The sequence below is a fragment of the Chiloscyllium plagiosum genome, chromosome 4 (genome assembly GCF_004010195.1).
Source record: "Chiloscyllium plagiosum isolate BGI_BamShark_2017 chromosome 4, ASM401019v2, whole genome shotgun sequence".
NCBI classification, from domain to species: domain Eukaryota; kingdom Metazoa; phylum Chordata; class Chondrichthyes; order Orectolobiformes; family Hemiscylliidae; genus Chiloscyllium; species Chiloscyllium plagiosum.
This window is the reverse complement of record NC_057713.1, coordinates 81,523,452-81,536,390: the sequence shown is the minus strand read 5'-3', so window position 1 is coordinate 81,536,390 and position 12,939 is coordinate 81,523,452. Positions and strand designations below refer to the sequence as shown.

At 41.0% G+C, this 12,939-nt stretch overlaps 1 protein-coding gene across 1 annotated transcript in view; it reads left to right on the top strand.

Annotated features, from left to right (window-relative positions):
- LOC122549486 (regulator of G-protein signaling 22-like) overlaps positions 1-12,939 on the top strand; it is a 145,351-nt gene that overhangs the window by 73,690 nt on the left and 58,722 nt on the right. The window contains exons 11-12 of the mRNA XM_043689345.1: positions 7,014-7,132; positions 11,606-11,735. Of these exons, the coding sequence (XP_043545280.1) occupies positions 7,014-7,132; positions 11,606-11,735 (249 nt within the window). The remainder of the gene's footprint in view (positions 1-7,013; positions 7,133-11,605; positions 11,736-12,939) is intronic.

Genomic DNA, 12,939 nt, shown 5'->3' with positions numbered 1-12,939 from the left:
CCACCTTCCTAACCTGCAATCTTCTTCCTGACCTCTCCGCCCCCACCCCCACTCCGGCCTATCACCCTCACCATATCACCCTCACCTTAACTTCCTTCCACCTATCGCATTTCCAACACCCCTCCCCCAAGTCCCTCCTCCCTACCTTTTATCTTAGCCTGCTTGGCACTTTCCTCATTCCTAAAGAAGGGCTCATGCCCGAAACGTCGATTCTCCTGTTCCTTGGATGCTGCCTGACCTGCTGCGCTTTTCCAGCAACATATTTTCAGCTCTAAACAAAATAATGCAAAGTACAAGGGATCCTCAAATTACAAATGTCCAAGTTATGTCCGCTTACACTTATGAACACAATGCCATAATTGTAATTTTAAAGATCCGGCATATGAATATTGCCTGTCCTTACAAATGGCTATTTTACATTGTCTTGCTTTGTGTTCTGACTTGCATCCAAATTGAATTGCCAACAAACTCCAGAACAGAACCTGTTCACAACCCAGAATTAACTTAATACCTCCAGCTCTCAATTTATTTGTACTACTTTACCCTTTTGATGGAATATATGTTTTCTGTGCTCAAAACATGTATTTTCTGAAGGTAGCCCTTTGCTTAGCTACTGTTTTACCTGCTAATCTTTGGTTCCAGCCTATCTGGTCGAGCAACGTTCTTGTTCCATTGAAGTCAGGTGTCCAATAGTTAACTATTCTTAACCTAAATTGTTTATTTGTTCATTTCCCACTATTATCCTAAAACGTATGATACAATAATCACTGTCCTCTGAATGCTCCCCCTTGGTTAGCTTAATTTCTAAGAACCAGGTCTAGCGGTGCCTCCTTTCTTGTTGGACTGGACACGGACTGCTGTAGGAAATTCTGCTGATCACAACCTAAGCTTGTCCCTTGCTACTCTTCACACTACCATTATTTCAGTCTTATACTCTGGGAATTAAAAGTCCCCCATCATAACTACTGTATGATGTTTGCACCTATTGTTAATTTCTTTGCAGATTTATTCCTCTATATCTTTTCCATTAGTAAATGGTCTATAGATTACATCAAGCAATGTCATTCAGCCTTTTTGTTCCTTAACTCTAGCCATATCAATTTTGTTTTTGAACCCTGTAGCACATCCTTTTTCACCAGTTATCCTTAATCAAAATTGCCACCTTTCTTCCTTTTCTTTTTCTTATGAACCCTTGTAGCCAGGAATATTTAATACCTAAACCTGCCCTTCCTTGAGTCAGATCTCCATTATGACCAAAACATAATAATTCCACAAGGCAGTCAGTACCTTTATGTAATAAGAATTCATATATTTGCAGTGTAACCCTGATTTAGACTTCACTACTTTCTCTTACTCTGCTTCCACTATACCACAGCATAGATTGTTAAGTTGGCCTGAAATACTTAAGCATGGTGACTTAGTGGTTAGCATCAGGGACCCAGGTTAAATTCGAGCCATTGTCTGTGTGGAGTTTGCAGATTGACCCCATTTCCTTCAGGTGCTCTGGTTCCCTCTCACAGTTCAAAGATTTGCAGATTAGGTGGATTGGCATGCTAAAATTGTCCATGATGTAAAGGGTAGGTGGATTAGCCATGGGAAATGTAGGATTACAGGGATAGAGTTGGGGGTTTGGGATGCTGTACGGAGGGCTGGTGTGGGCTCAATGGTCTGAATGACCTGCTTCCACACTGTAGGGATTTTGTTTCTGTTTCCTTACTTCTACTGTAGTGTTATCTGCCTCTCCCAGTATTTCATCCATCCTGGTATTATTCTCTAATGTTTTCTCTGGGTTCTCACATCCCTGCTGAATTAGTTTAAATCTACTGCAACAGCATGAGCAAAATGCCTGGCAAAGAACTGAGTTCTGGCTCTGTCCAGTTTGTACAACTGCAATCTGTCTTAGATCAGTTCCCTTGACAGAGGAATCTAAAACCCTTTCTCCCATACCTCTTACCAGCTACACATTCATCTGTCTGATTTTCTGATTTTTAACACTCACTGACATGTGATCCTGGGAATAATTAGGGGTGACTGATTTTGAGGTCCTAATTTCTAATTTCCGACTTACTAATTGCAGGACCAAATTAGACCACATTATAACCAAACTGTTAGGTTGCCCTGAAATACTATCGGTTAGCACAGCATTGAACCTGTGAGGGGCAGCACTCTGCCTTTCTCAGCAGAGAACTGTTTGACAGACAGTGCATATGTAAACTGCCCACTGTACATTTTCCAGTCTTGAATGTCACAGTGCTCCCTTGAAGAGCTGTAAGATATGTGCAATCATCACAGATTCCCTATTCTCACTCACAAAGTGGGTGTAAGTGAAGAATGATGTACACAGCCCATTGTGTTTAGCCTCATTGTTGTCCATTTTATGTTACAATGCCTGGCTACGTGTGAGTGATGAGTATTGCTTGGCAATTACAGCATCTTTTACCCTTTGGGATGCTTGAAGAGGCTGCTCAGCTGTGAATAAAAGGGATGTTTTTCCAATGATTCCATGCCTGTACTACCAATGTGCCCAAAGTATGTTTTCTTCTTCCTCTGTCTCCCACTCCAGGCAGGTAGATGCCCAACTTCTGTAGCTGGGGTAGAGGGAACCTGCTGTGTGGTTTACCGTATTGACTCAAAAGACTTGGGCAGTCTTCTCCTTGTGAGTTGAGGTCCGGGCCTGCTAAGAAACCTTTACCATGGTGAAGGCTCACTTCCTCAACTTGTACTGCCACAGATTTTGGAATTACGGGCAGAAGAAGATGGAGGGGTCTGACACCTCTGTTGTGCACCTCCTGAGAAGATGCAATGTAGGGGGCATCTGTCTGTCACTCCTCCATCCTGTAAGTGCCTGTGCAGTAGCCTGTCTCGTGGGATATTTTTGCTTCAACTAAATTACATTGTATTAGACAGTGTTAATTGGGAGGAGCTGTTATCAGGCAAGTCCACACCTGACACGTAGAAACTATTTAAAGACCTGCTGGGGAAAGTTCAAGACCGGCATTTACCAGTAAGGAGGAAGGATGAGGATGGCAAGGTAAGGGGCCCTTGGATAATGAGGAAGATCATGAATTTAATCAAAAGAAGCATATGTAAGGTTTATGAAGCTAAAACCGACAGGGCCTGTGAGGAAAGCAGGAAAGTACTCAGACAGGGATTTAGGAGATCAAAAAGGGGCCATGAAATGACCTTGGCAAGTAGGGTCAAAGAGAATCCCAAAGCATTCTATTCATACATTAAAAACAAGAGGATAACTAGGGTGAAGGTAGGACCACTCAAGAATAAAGGAAGGAACTTGTGTTTGGAGGCAGAGAATGTGGGTGAGATCCTAAATGAGTCATTTACAACAATATTCATCCTGGAAAAAGATATGGAGGATACTGAGATTTGTGTGGAGCATGCTAAGATGCTAGGGCATTTTGAGATCAAGAAAGAAATGGTGGATCTCTTGAAGAGGATTAAGGTGGATAAATCCCCAGGGCCCAATGATATCTATCCAAGGTTATTGAGAGAGGCAAGAGAGGAGATTGCTGAGGTCTTGACCAAGATCTTTGTATCTTCACTAGCCACTGGAGAGGACCTGAAGGACTAACGAGTAGCTAATGTTGCTCGTCTGTACAAGAAGGAAAATAGGGATAATCCAGGAAACTACAAACCGGTGAATCTCACTTCAGTGGTTGGGAAGTTTTGGAGAGAATTCTTAAGGATTGGATTTATGCGCATTTGGATAAGCATGACCTAATTAGAGCAGTCAGCATGGCTTCATGCAGGGCAGGTCATGTCTTACTAACTTGATTGAATTTTTCAAGGAGGTGACAGAAATGATCAATGTGAGTAGAGCAGTGGATGTTGTTTATGTAAATTTTAGTAAGGCTTTCAACAAAGTCCCTCATGGTAGGCTCATCCAGAAGGTTAAAATGCATGGGATCCACAGTGACTTAGCTGTATGGATTCAGAATTGGCTTGCCCATAGAAGACAGAGGGTAGTGGTAGAAGGTTGTTTTTTCAGGCTGGAGCTCTGTGACTAGTGGTGTTCCACAGGGATCCGTACAGGGACCTCTGCTGTTTGTGATATATATAAATGCTTTGGATGAACATGTAGATGGGTAGTTTAGTAAGTTTGCAGAGGATACAAAGATTGGTGGAGTTGTGGATAGTGTAGAAGGTTGTCAAAGGATACAACAGGATATATAGAACAGTTGCAGATATGGGTGGAGAAATGGCAGATGGAGTTTAATTAGGATAACTGAGAGGTGCTGCAGTTTGGGAGATCAAATGTTAAGGAAAAATATACAGTTAGTGGCAGGAATTTGAACAGCATAGTTGCAGAGACTTGTGGGTGATATGTTCACTAGATTGTACCCCTGAGGCTAATTTGAATAACCTATCCAACCAGGTAAGCTTCTGGTGCTGCTGGAGAGTGCAAGTCAGTGCCTCATTGGTGGAACCTTGGGTGTTTCACTCGCTTCCTCCTTAGAGTCAGAGCTGGAGCTGAGGCTCTCCACTGCAGTCCTCTTCTTGGTGGAAAGTCACTGGGTGCAACTATGGCCGTGTGAGAAGAGAGGGAATTTGTTATGCAAGGTGGATAAAAGGTTGTGCAGAAGAAGTATGTGTTAGCATTAGTGATAATGGGAGAGCAGCACAGCAGAGTGGAATTTAATGGGTTGGTTGGTTGCCTATTGATTCTCCAGGAAAAGCATGCAATGCGTTGACTGCCTAAGGATTGATATGGAAAGCAGAATTTTCACGTAAAAAATTTGCCCCAAAGCAGAGTAAAATCTGCCATGAAACTCACTTACCAGAGCTTTTTAATTGTGAATAGAAAAATCCAACCTGTTAACAAGCATAAGGTGTACAGTCTAACAATAATATTTAATCAAATTATACAATATGATTCCATATGATTATATGAGTCATTGAGTATAGTCAGATTGAGATAGACTGATATAGATTTTTGAACCGAAGGAGAGCTAAAGCATTTTGAGGAACAGGCAAGTAAGTGGAATTGCAGTTTAGATCAGATCAGGCATCACAGAAGTTATACAGCAAACTCCTTCTCCTATTTATTGTATTGTATTGTATACCATGCATTTAATCTTTACATTCATGCCTATTGATATGATAATAACGAGTGGTAGATAGCAGACGATGACATTCCTCCCAGGTCATCTCAATGCCTTCTATGCTCGCTTTGAGCAGAATTTCGGCGGAGAGGTAACACCTATTCCAACAAGTCCTGTCAAACCTATCCCAACAGTCCCTGCATCAGAGGTCAGATCAGTTTTCCTTTGTGTGAATCCAAGGAAAGCAGTGGGACCAGATGGAGTACCAGGCCATGTACTCAGGGCAATGCGCAGATCAACTGGCAAAGGTCTTCTCGGACATCTTCAACTTCTGTCTGCAACAGACCACTGTCCCTGCCTGTTTCAAAAGGGCCAACATCATCCCTGTGCCGAAGACGGTTCATGCAGCATGCCTCAATGACTACTTCCCAGTGGCCCTAACTTCGGTGGTCATGAAGTGCTTTGAAAGGCTGGTCATGGCATTAATCAACTCCAGCCTCCCCACTACTCTTGAACCACTCCAATTTGCCTAACAGACCAACAGATCCATGTCAGATGCCATATCACTTTCCTTTCACTCCTCTCTAGAACATCTTGACACCTGGAACAGCTACATAAGAATCCTACTCATTGACTACAGTCAGCCTTCAACACTATTATCCTCTCAAGATTGCATCGCCAAATACCAGACTAATGCCACCTACAAGTTCTCTGATGACACCACCATTGTCGGTCGAATCTCAGATGGCAACGAAGGCAAAATGCAGGCAAAACCAAGGAATTCATTATTGACTTTGGGTGGGATGCTACTCATGCCCCCCTACACATTAACAGCACAGAGGTGGAACGAGTGGAGAGTGTCAAGCTCCTGGGAGCGGTCATCCACAACAAGTTTTTTTGGACTCGTCATGTGGACGCACTGTTTACAAAGGCCCAACAATGCCTCTTCTTCCTCAGGCAGCTGAGGAAATTTGGCATGATGGTGAATACCCTTGCCAACTTTTATAGGTGAGCCATCGAGAGCATTCTAAATGGATTTATCACTACCTGGTATGGCAACTGTACCATTCAAGATTGGAGACGATTTCTGAGAGTGGTGAACTCGGCCCCAACAATCACAAAGATTAACCTCCCATCTGTAGAATCCACCTACCAGGCCCGCTGTCAAGGAAAGGCCGGCAGCATTCACAAAGATCCATCCCACCCTGGCAATGTTTTTCTACAACTTCTACCAGAGGGGAGGAGGTACAGAAGCCTGAATACACGCACCAGCCAGTTTCAAAATAGTTTCTATCCTACTGTTGTTAAAATACTGAATGGACTCACAAATTCTTAACATTCGCCTGTATCTGTATTTTTGTTGTTGCCACTGTTTACCTATTATTTAATTATCTATGCTACTTAACTCTGTGATCGGCCTGTATTGCTCACGAGACAAAGCTTTTCACTGTGCCTCAGTACATGTGACAATAAATTCAATTCAATTCAATTCAATGAACCGTCATTCCCACAATTTGTATACATTTATGTTTTCATTTTCACTGCTTTTAAAGCTGCCTATTTAATGTCAGTGAAAAGATGAATCTGTAAATCTATCCCATAATTTAAATCATGGATAAATATTCTGTATAGTTGAGGCTTCTATAGTGGGACACCACTGGTTATATTAAAGCCAATGAACTTAACCAGTAGATTTCCATTCCACATGCTAGCAAATGATGTTATGATTTCCATTCATTATAACAGCAAATCAATTCATGGATAATATTACATTAATGGTAGTGATAAAAGAAACTAAAAATGAAAGGAAGAGAAACAAAAGAAAATGAAACACAATGTGCTGGAGGTGAGAGTACTTTTGATAGAGCCTCTCTTGTGTGTATTATAGTAATACTGACTTCAGACTTCTGAATTAGACTTCTGCTAATCTCCGGTTCTATTCATTTGCTGAAACAGCCAAAGAAGAAGTGTAAATCACGGCCACGCCAAAGAGAAGTTCCACAGAATAGATCATCACCAAATAGGCACTGCACTAGGACAATGTCCAAAACTGCTCTCTGCAAGCCAGAGGCTAAGTAAGTTTGTATGCCAATACTTGCTGGGATTGTCTTATCAATAGTTTATTGGTGTATTGGGTTGGGGTAAAAATAGATTTTTGCCTGTTTTGGATTTTTAACTTCATTTAGTTGCTCAAAACAGTATTTGCAAGGTTAACACTCATGGTCACACCAAGTATTCATTGACAAAAAGAGCCAAACAGGCTGACAACAAAGTAGTCCAGGAGGATGTGAAGCCTTGTACCAAGCATATGCACGAGTGGATATTTGACCTAAAAACAGAAAATGTTGGAACATTCAGCTGGTCTGGCAACATCCTTGGAGAGGAAATCAGAGTTAACAATTAAAGTGTGATGTAACCCTTCTTCAGAATGGAAAGGGGCTGGAAATTGTGGTTTTTATGTTGTTGATACAGTGGGAGGAAGTGCGATTGGAACAGCTGATGAGGGTGTCCAGAACAAAAGACAAAGGGAGTGCTAATGGTGATAAGGAGAGAGACATAAAATAGAAGGAAATGATAGGTGTGAAAAGGAGAAAATGGGTCTGTTATACTTAGAGCAAAGTCAACAAGACACAAGACTGGAGTTGGAGGGGCGGGTGTTGAAATCAACACTGAGTTTTACAATTTTCAGAGCCATGACTTCTATCTTCCATGTTAAGTCCTGGAAGCTGTAAAGTCCTTAAGCAGAAAATTAGATATTGTTCCTCTAACTAGCTCTGTTGGAAAACTATAGCAGGCCTAGGTCAGATATGTTTGCAGGGAACAAGATGTTTTAATGAAATTTCCAACATCTGTAATATTTGCTTTTATTAGATGTATTTGACCTGTTGTTCCCGTGTTAGATATATTAAAGAACAATCATAATTAGTCCCATATCCCTGTTTTTTGTCCCTTTTTAAAGTTGTTTATGTTATCAGCTTGTGCCATGCTGTTAGGTACAACTTTCAAGATCTTGAACATTTTCCTAATATCCCCGCTAGGTGTTTTCACACTGTTTTAAATCTCTGACCACATGGTTATTAACTCACTCTGTATTCTCTATCTACTCTATGAAAACTTCTCATAATTTTGAAAACCTATATTGGATCAATACCTAATCTTCGCCATTCCATGGATAATAGCCCTACTCTTTTCAAAGCTGAATTATCTAACCCCTCCTCTGTACCCTTTTTAAAGCAATTCTATCTTTCCTGAAGTGTAGTGTTCAGAATGGCCCACAATATTAAGCCGGTTCACAGGAACATGATGAAACTAAAGTTAATACTGAGTCAGATAGAGAAATGAAGACAATGCAAGCAGATAACTGCAGATGCTGGAAATCTGAAACCAAAACAGAAAAAGCTGGAGAAACTCAGCAGGTCTAGCAGCATCTGTGGAAAAAAGTTAACATTGCTTAAGAACATCAGAACTGAAGAAGAATCATAATAGAATCCAAATGCTGCTTTTCCTCAGATTGTTGAACAGGTGACCAAGAGAATGGCAAAAAAAAGTTAGGTTTTAAAGAGCATCTTAAATGAGGTGAGGAATGAAACAATGCTGAGAGATTTAGGTAGACAATTTCAGAACTTCAGATCTTGGAAGTTTGCATTATGGCTGCCAATGTTATGGTAATGGAAATGTAATATTTTTGTTTGGAGAATGAAGGTTTTTTATGGCTTTCAAGGAAGGGCAAAGTTGTGATTGAATATTTTTGCTATATTTTACTTTTTAAATTATTTAGGAAAACAAAAGTACCAGATGATAGGAAATTTATTTCCAGGGCTAAAAATTAAAGGATTTTTTAATGGCTCAAATTTCTAAACATGGGGCTTCCTCTAATATGTTTTACTTGTATTTTATTGCAACTCTTAAGAAAATAGACACTACCTATATGCAAAAATATTTAAAATATATTGGATAATATATATATATCTCACTCTCAAACATCCTCCAGCCCTTTATAGCTTATAGTTATCTATTTCATTGGCATCATTTGCTAAAACACCTTCTCTGTATAGTATACCTATTACCCTGTTATTGGTACAATATCATAAGCTAGTGTATGTTGCTTTCTACTTAAAATACATGAATGAATGAATCATTATTGCATGATACACTGTTTATATACTGCTGTTTAGAAAAAGAGAGGTGATCTCCTGAAAATAGACTGAACTCTTAAAGAACTTGACAAGGTACAATACAAGGAAGGTGCTTTCCCTTTGTACCGAAATAAGATCTATACCACAGTATCAGAATTAGGGTTCAACCATTTAGGAATGAGAAGAGGAGAAATATCTTTACTCAAATCTTTGAAACCATACATCTTTGGTATTCTTAAGCACAGTATAGAAATTTAGAAAATAGAGGCAGGAATAAGCTATTCATCCCTTCAAGTCTGCTCCACCATTCATTGCAATCATGGTTGATCATCCAACTCAGTGGTTTCTTCTCACTTTCCTCCCAGTTCCTTTGATTCCTCTTGCCCCAAGTGCTGTATCCAACTCTCTTTTGAAATCATACAATGGTTTGATCTTGTTTGCTTTCTGTGGTAGCAAATTCTATCGGCTTATCACTCCCTGAGTGAAGAAATTTCTTCACATCTCAGTTCTAAATGGTCTATCCCATATCTTTACACTTTAACTCTGGCTCTGGTCTCCCCCATCATTGGGAATACCCTTCCTGCATCTACTCTATCTGGTCCTGTTTACATTTTATAGGTTTCTATGAGATCCCCTCATTCTTTTGAACTCAAGTGAAATTAATCCTAACTGATACAAACTCTCCTTATATATCAGTCCTACCATCCCAGATATTAGTCTGGTATTGGGACTGAGCATATCTAAGACAGGGATCAGTAGATTTTTGGACACAAAGAGAATCCAGGGACTTGGGATAGTGGTGGAAGATAAGCCACAATGCTCTTGGACAAAGTGAAGACTGCAGAGTCGAGTGTGTGGTGCTGGGAAAGCACAGCAGGTCAGGCAGCATCCAAGGAGCAGGAGAGTCAACATTTCGAATATAAGCCCTTCATTAGGAATAAGGCTTGTGGGCCGGGGCTGAGAGATAAATGGGAGGGGGGGGTGGGGTTAAGGGGAAGGTTCCTGAGGAAGCAATAGGTGGATGAAGTGAAGGAGAAGGTGATAGGTCAGAGAGGGGAGTGATGGACAGGTCCAGAGAGCAGTGCTGAGTTGGAGCTTGGGACTGGGATAATGTGGGGGGAGGGGAAATGTAGAAGCTGTTGAAATCCACATTTATCCCACGTGGTTGCAGAGTCTCAAGGCACAATATGAGGCGTTCTTCCTCCAGGTGTCGGGTAGTAACGGTTTGGCACTGACGGAGGCCCAGGATCTGCATATCCTTGATGAAGTGGGAGGGGGAGCTGAAGTGTTCAGCCACGGAGTGGTGGGGTTGGTGGGTGCAGGTGTCCCAGAGATGTTCTCTGAAACGATCCGCAAAAAGGCATCCTGTCTCCCCGATGTACAAGAGACCACACTGAGTTTCTGATGGATGTGGAAGGATCCCTTGGGGCCTTGGACGGAGGTAAGGGGTGTGGTGTGGGTGCAGGTTTTTTACTTCCTGCAGTGGCAGGGAAAGGTGCCAGGTGTGAATGTGGATGTGAACGAGGGAGTCGCAGAGGGAATGGTTTCTCTGGACAACTAATAAGGATAGGGAGGGAAATATATCTTTGCTGGTGGGGTCCGTTTGGTGGTGGCAGAAGTGACGAAGGATGATACAATGTATGTAGAGGTTGGTGGGGTGGAAGGTGAGGACCGGGGGGGTTCTGTCCTTGTTGCATTGGTAGGATTGGGGTTCAAGGGCAGTGGTGTGTGAAGTGGAGGAGATGCCCTGGAAGGCATTGTCAACCACGTGGAAAGGGAAGTTACAATCATGGACGAAGGAGGCCATCTGGGACTTCCTGAGTGGAATTGGTCATCCTGGGAACCGATTTTCTGATGGATGTGGAAGGATCCCTCAAGTTGTCTGATGGATGTAGAAGGATCTTCTTGAATGGTGAAGTAGGCTTAAATACTGGACTCCTTTTCTATTACTTCTGTTTGCATTATGTTGTCCCAATGAATCAAGTTTGTATGCTCATAATCCTAGATGTAACAACTACTGCAGACTTTCCTAAAGTGCAGGTTGGATCCCATGTGGGTTCACAAGCTGAAATTCTGGGGTCTAAACCTCTGAGTAAACAATGGGGACTGTGAAACTGTGACCAAGTTATATCAGCTGCACACCTGTTCTATTCGGTGTACACCTCTTGCTCCCGTTCACTTCTCAAATCCCCATGGTCTCTCAGCTCTCATTGAGGAGAGTGTAGGGTCACAAAACTTTCAAACTGTAAAGTAGGATGACAGAGGGAAGTAGTTTGGGAAGCATTGGTCTTCTGGTTAAGGATTCTGTCAGCATTAAAGGTATCTTTAAAATATCTTTAGGATTTATAACTGATTTATAGACAACTTATTTTCTGTCTTTCTATTAAGTTGTCATTAATTCCCTTCCCACAGAGAACTTCCACCTCCAAGCGACACAATTCAATCACAAGTCTCAAAAGAAAAATTTGATGAAAAATTTATGGAAAATTTGGAAAACCTAGAGTTACGTAAAACGAAGGACCTCCGCAATTTAGAGACATTAGTAAGTATTCAGCTAAAACCTTAAAACCAACAGGAAATAATTGGGAAATCCTTACAAGGTAAGAGCTATTTTACATTCAACTACTCACTTCTCCAGAGGGAAAATAAAACCTATATTCAGCAAATAACAGTGAAGATGTCTTATTCTCAGATTGCAGCTGACAGCTAGTGATTTGGTGTTGCTCTTTTGCAAATAGTAGTTGTCATGTCAAACCATTGATTGTGATGAAAAATTTGTGACTAGGACAAAAGTTTGTTGCACTAGCAATTTGAATGCCAATGATAATACTAAACCTGTGGCTGATTTTTATCTTATTATTGTCTTTAGGGATTAACTGTTTTCTTTTTACTTAAATCATGTTTAAGGTCAACCCGACTTGATTGGAGAGCTGCCCTTTCAATGTGTGGCCAGTGCTCTACCCCACGAAGACTTAAATACACATTAAATTGGGGCACATGCCAGTTTTAAGACTGTCGTGAAGCCTTCAGGTGCAAATGAGTGGCACATACATCTGTTTATTCATAAAGCACCTGGATTTACTGAATCTCGAGAGGCCTAAACAGCAGTCTTTAAAGGGGTTCCAGCAGACTGCTCAGACAACAGAATAGAAAACACAATGCCTCTAAACATTGTCAAAAATTACACAACACCAGGTTATAGTCCAACAGGTTTGTTTTGGAGCACTGCTCCTTCATTAGGTAGCTGTGGAGCAGGATCATGAGACACAATTTATAGCAAAAGGTGTCATGCAACTGATACAATAAATTAAACAAACCTAGATTGCTGTTAAGTCTTTCATCTTTTAGAATGCGTTGTAGGTTTTGGTTCATTAATATGTAAATCCTAGAACTACTTTCAAGTCACATTCTCGAGGTAACTTAAGGTTTTGTTAAAAAAGGTGACATCTCAACTCAAACATTGAGGTTAGAGTCCATCTGTATCCCAATCTTGAGTCAGACTGGTTCTATTTCCAAAGTAGGAATTTATAAAATGTTACATGGATTGACTGAATGAATACTTTTCTTCAGTATTTAATGCATTGAGGATAGAGTCCATCTGTATCCCAATCTTGAGTCAGACTGGTTCTATTTCCAAAGTAGGAATTTATAAAATGTTACATGGATTGACTGCCTAAAACGACTGCCTGCAGATTATGTCCTTTTTGGGACTGCCTAAAACGACTGCCTGCAGATTATGTCCTTTT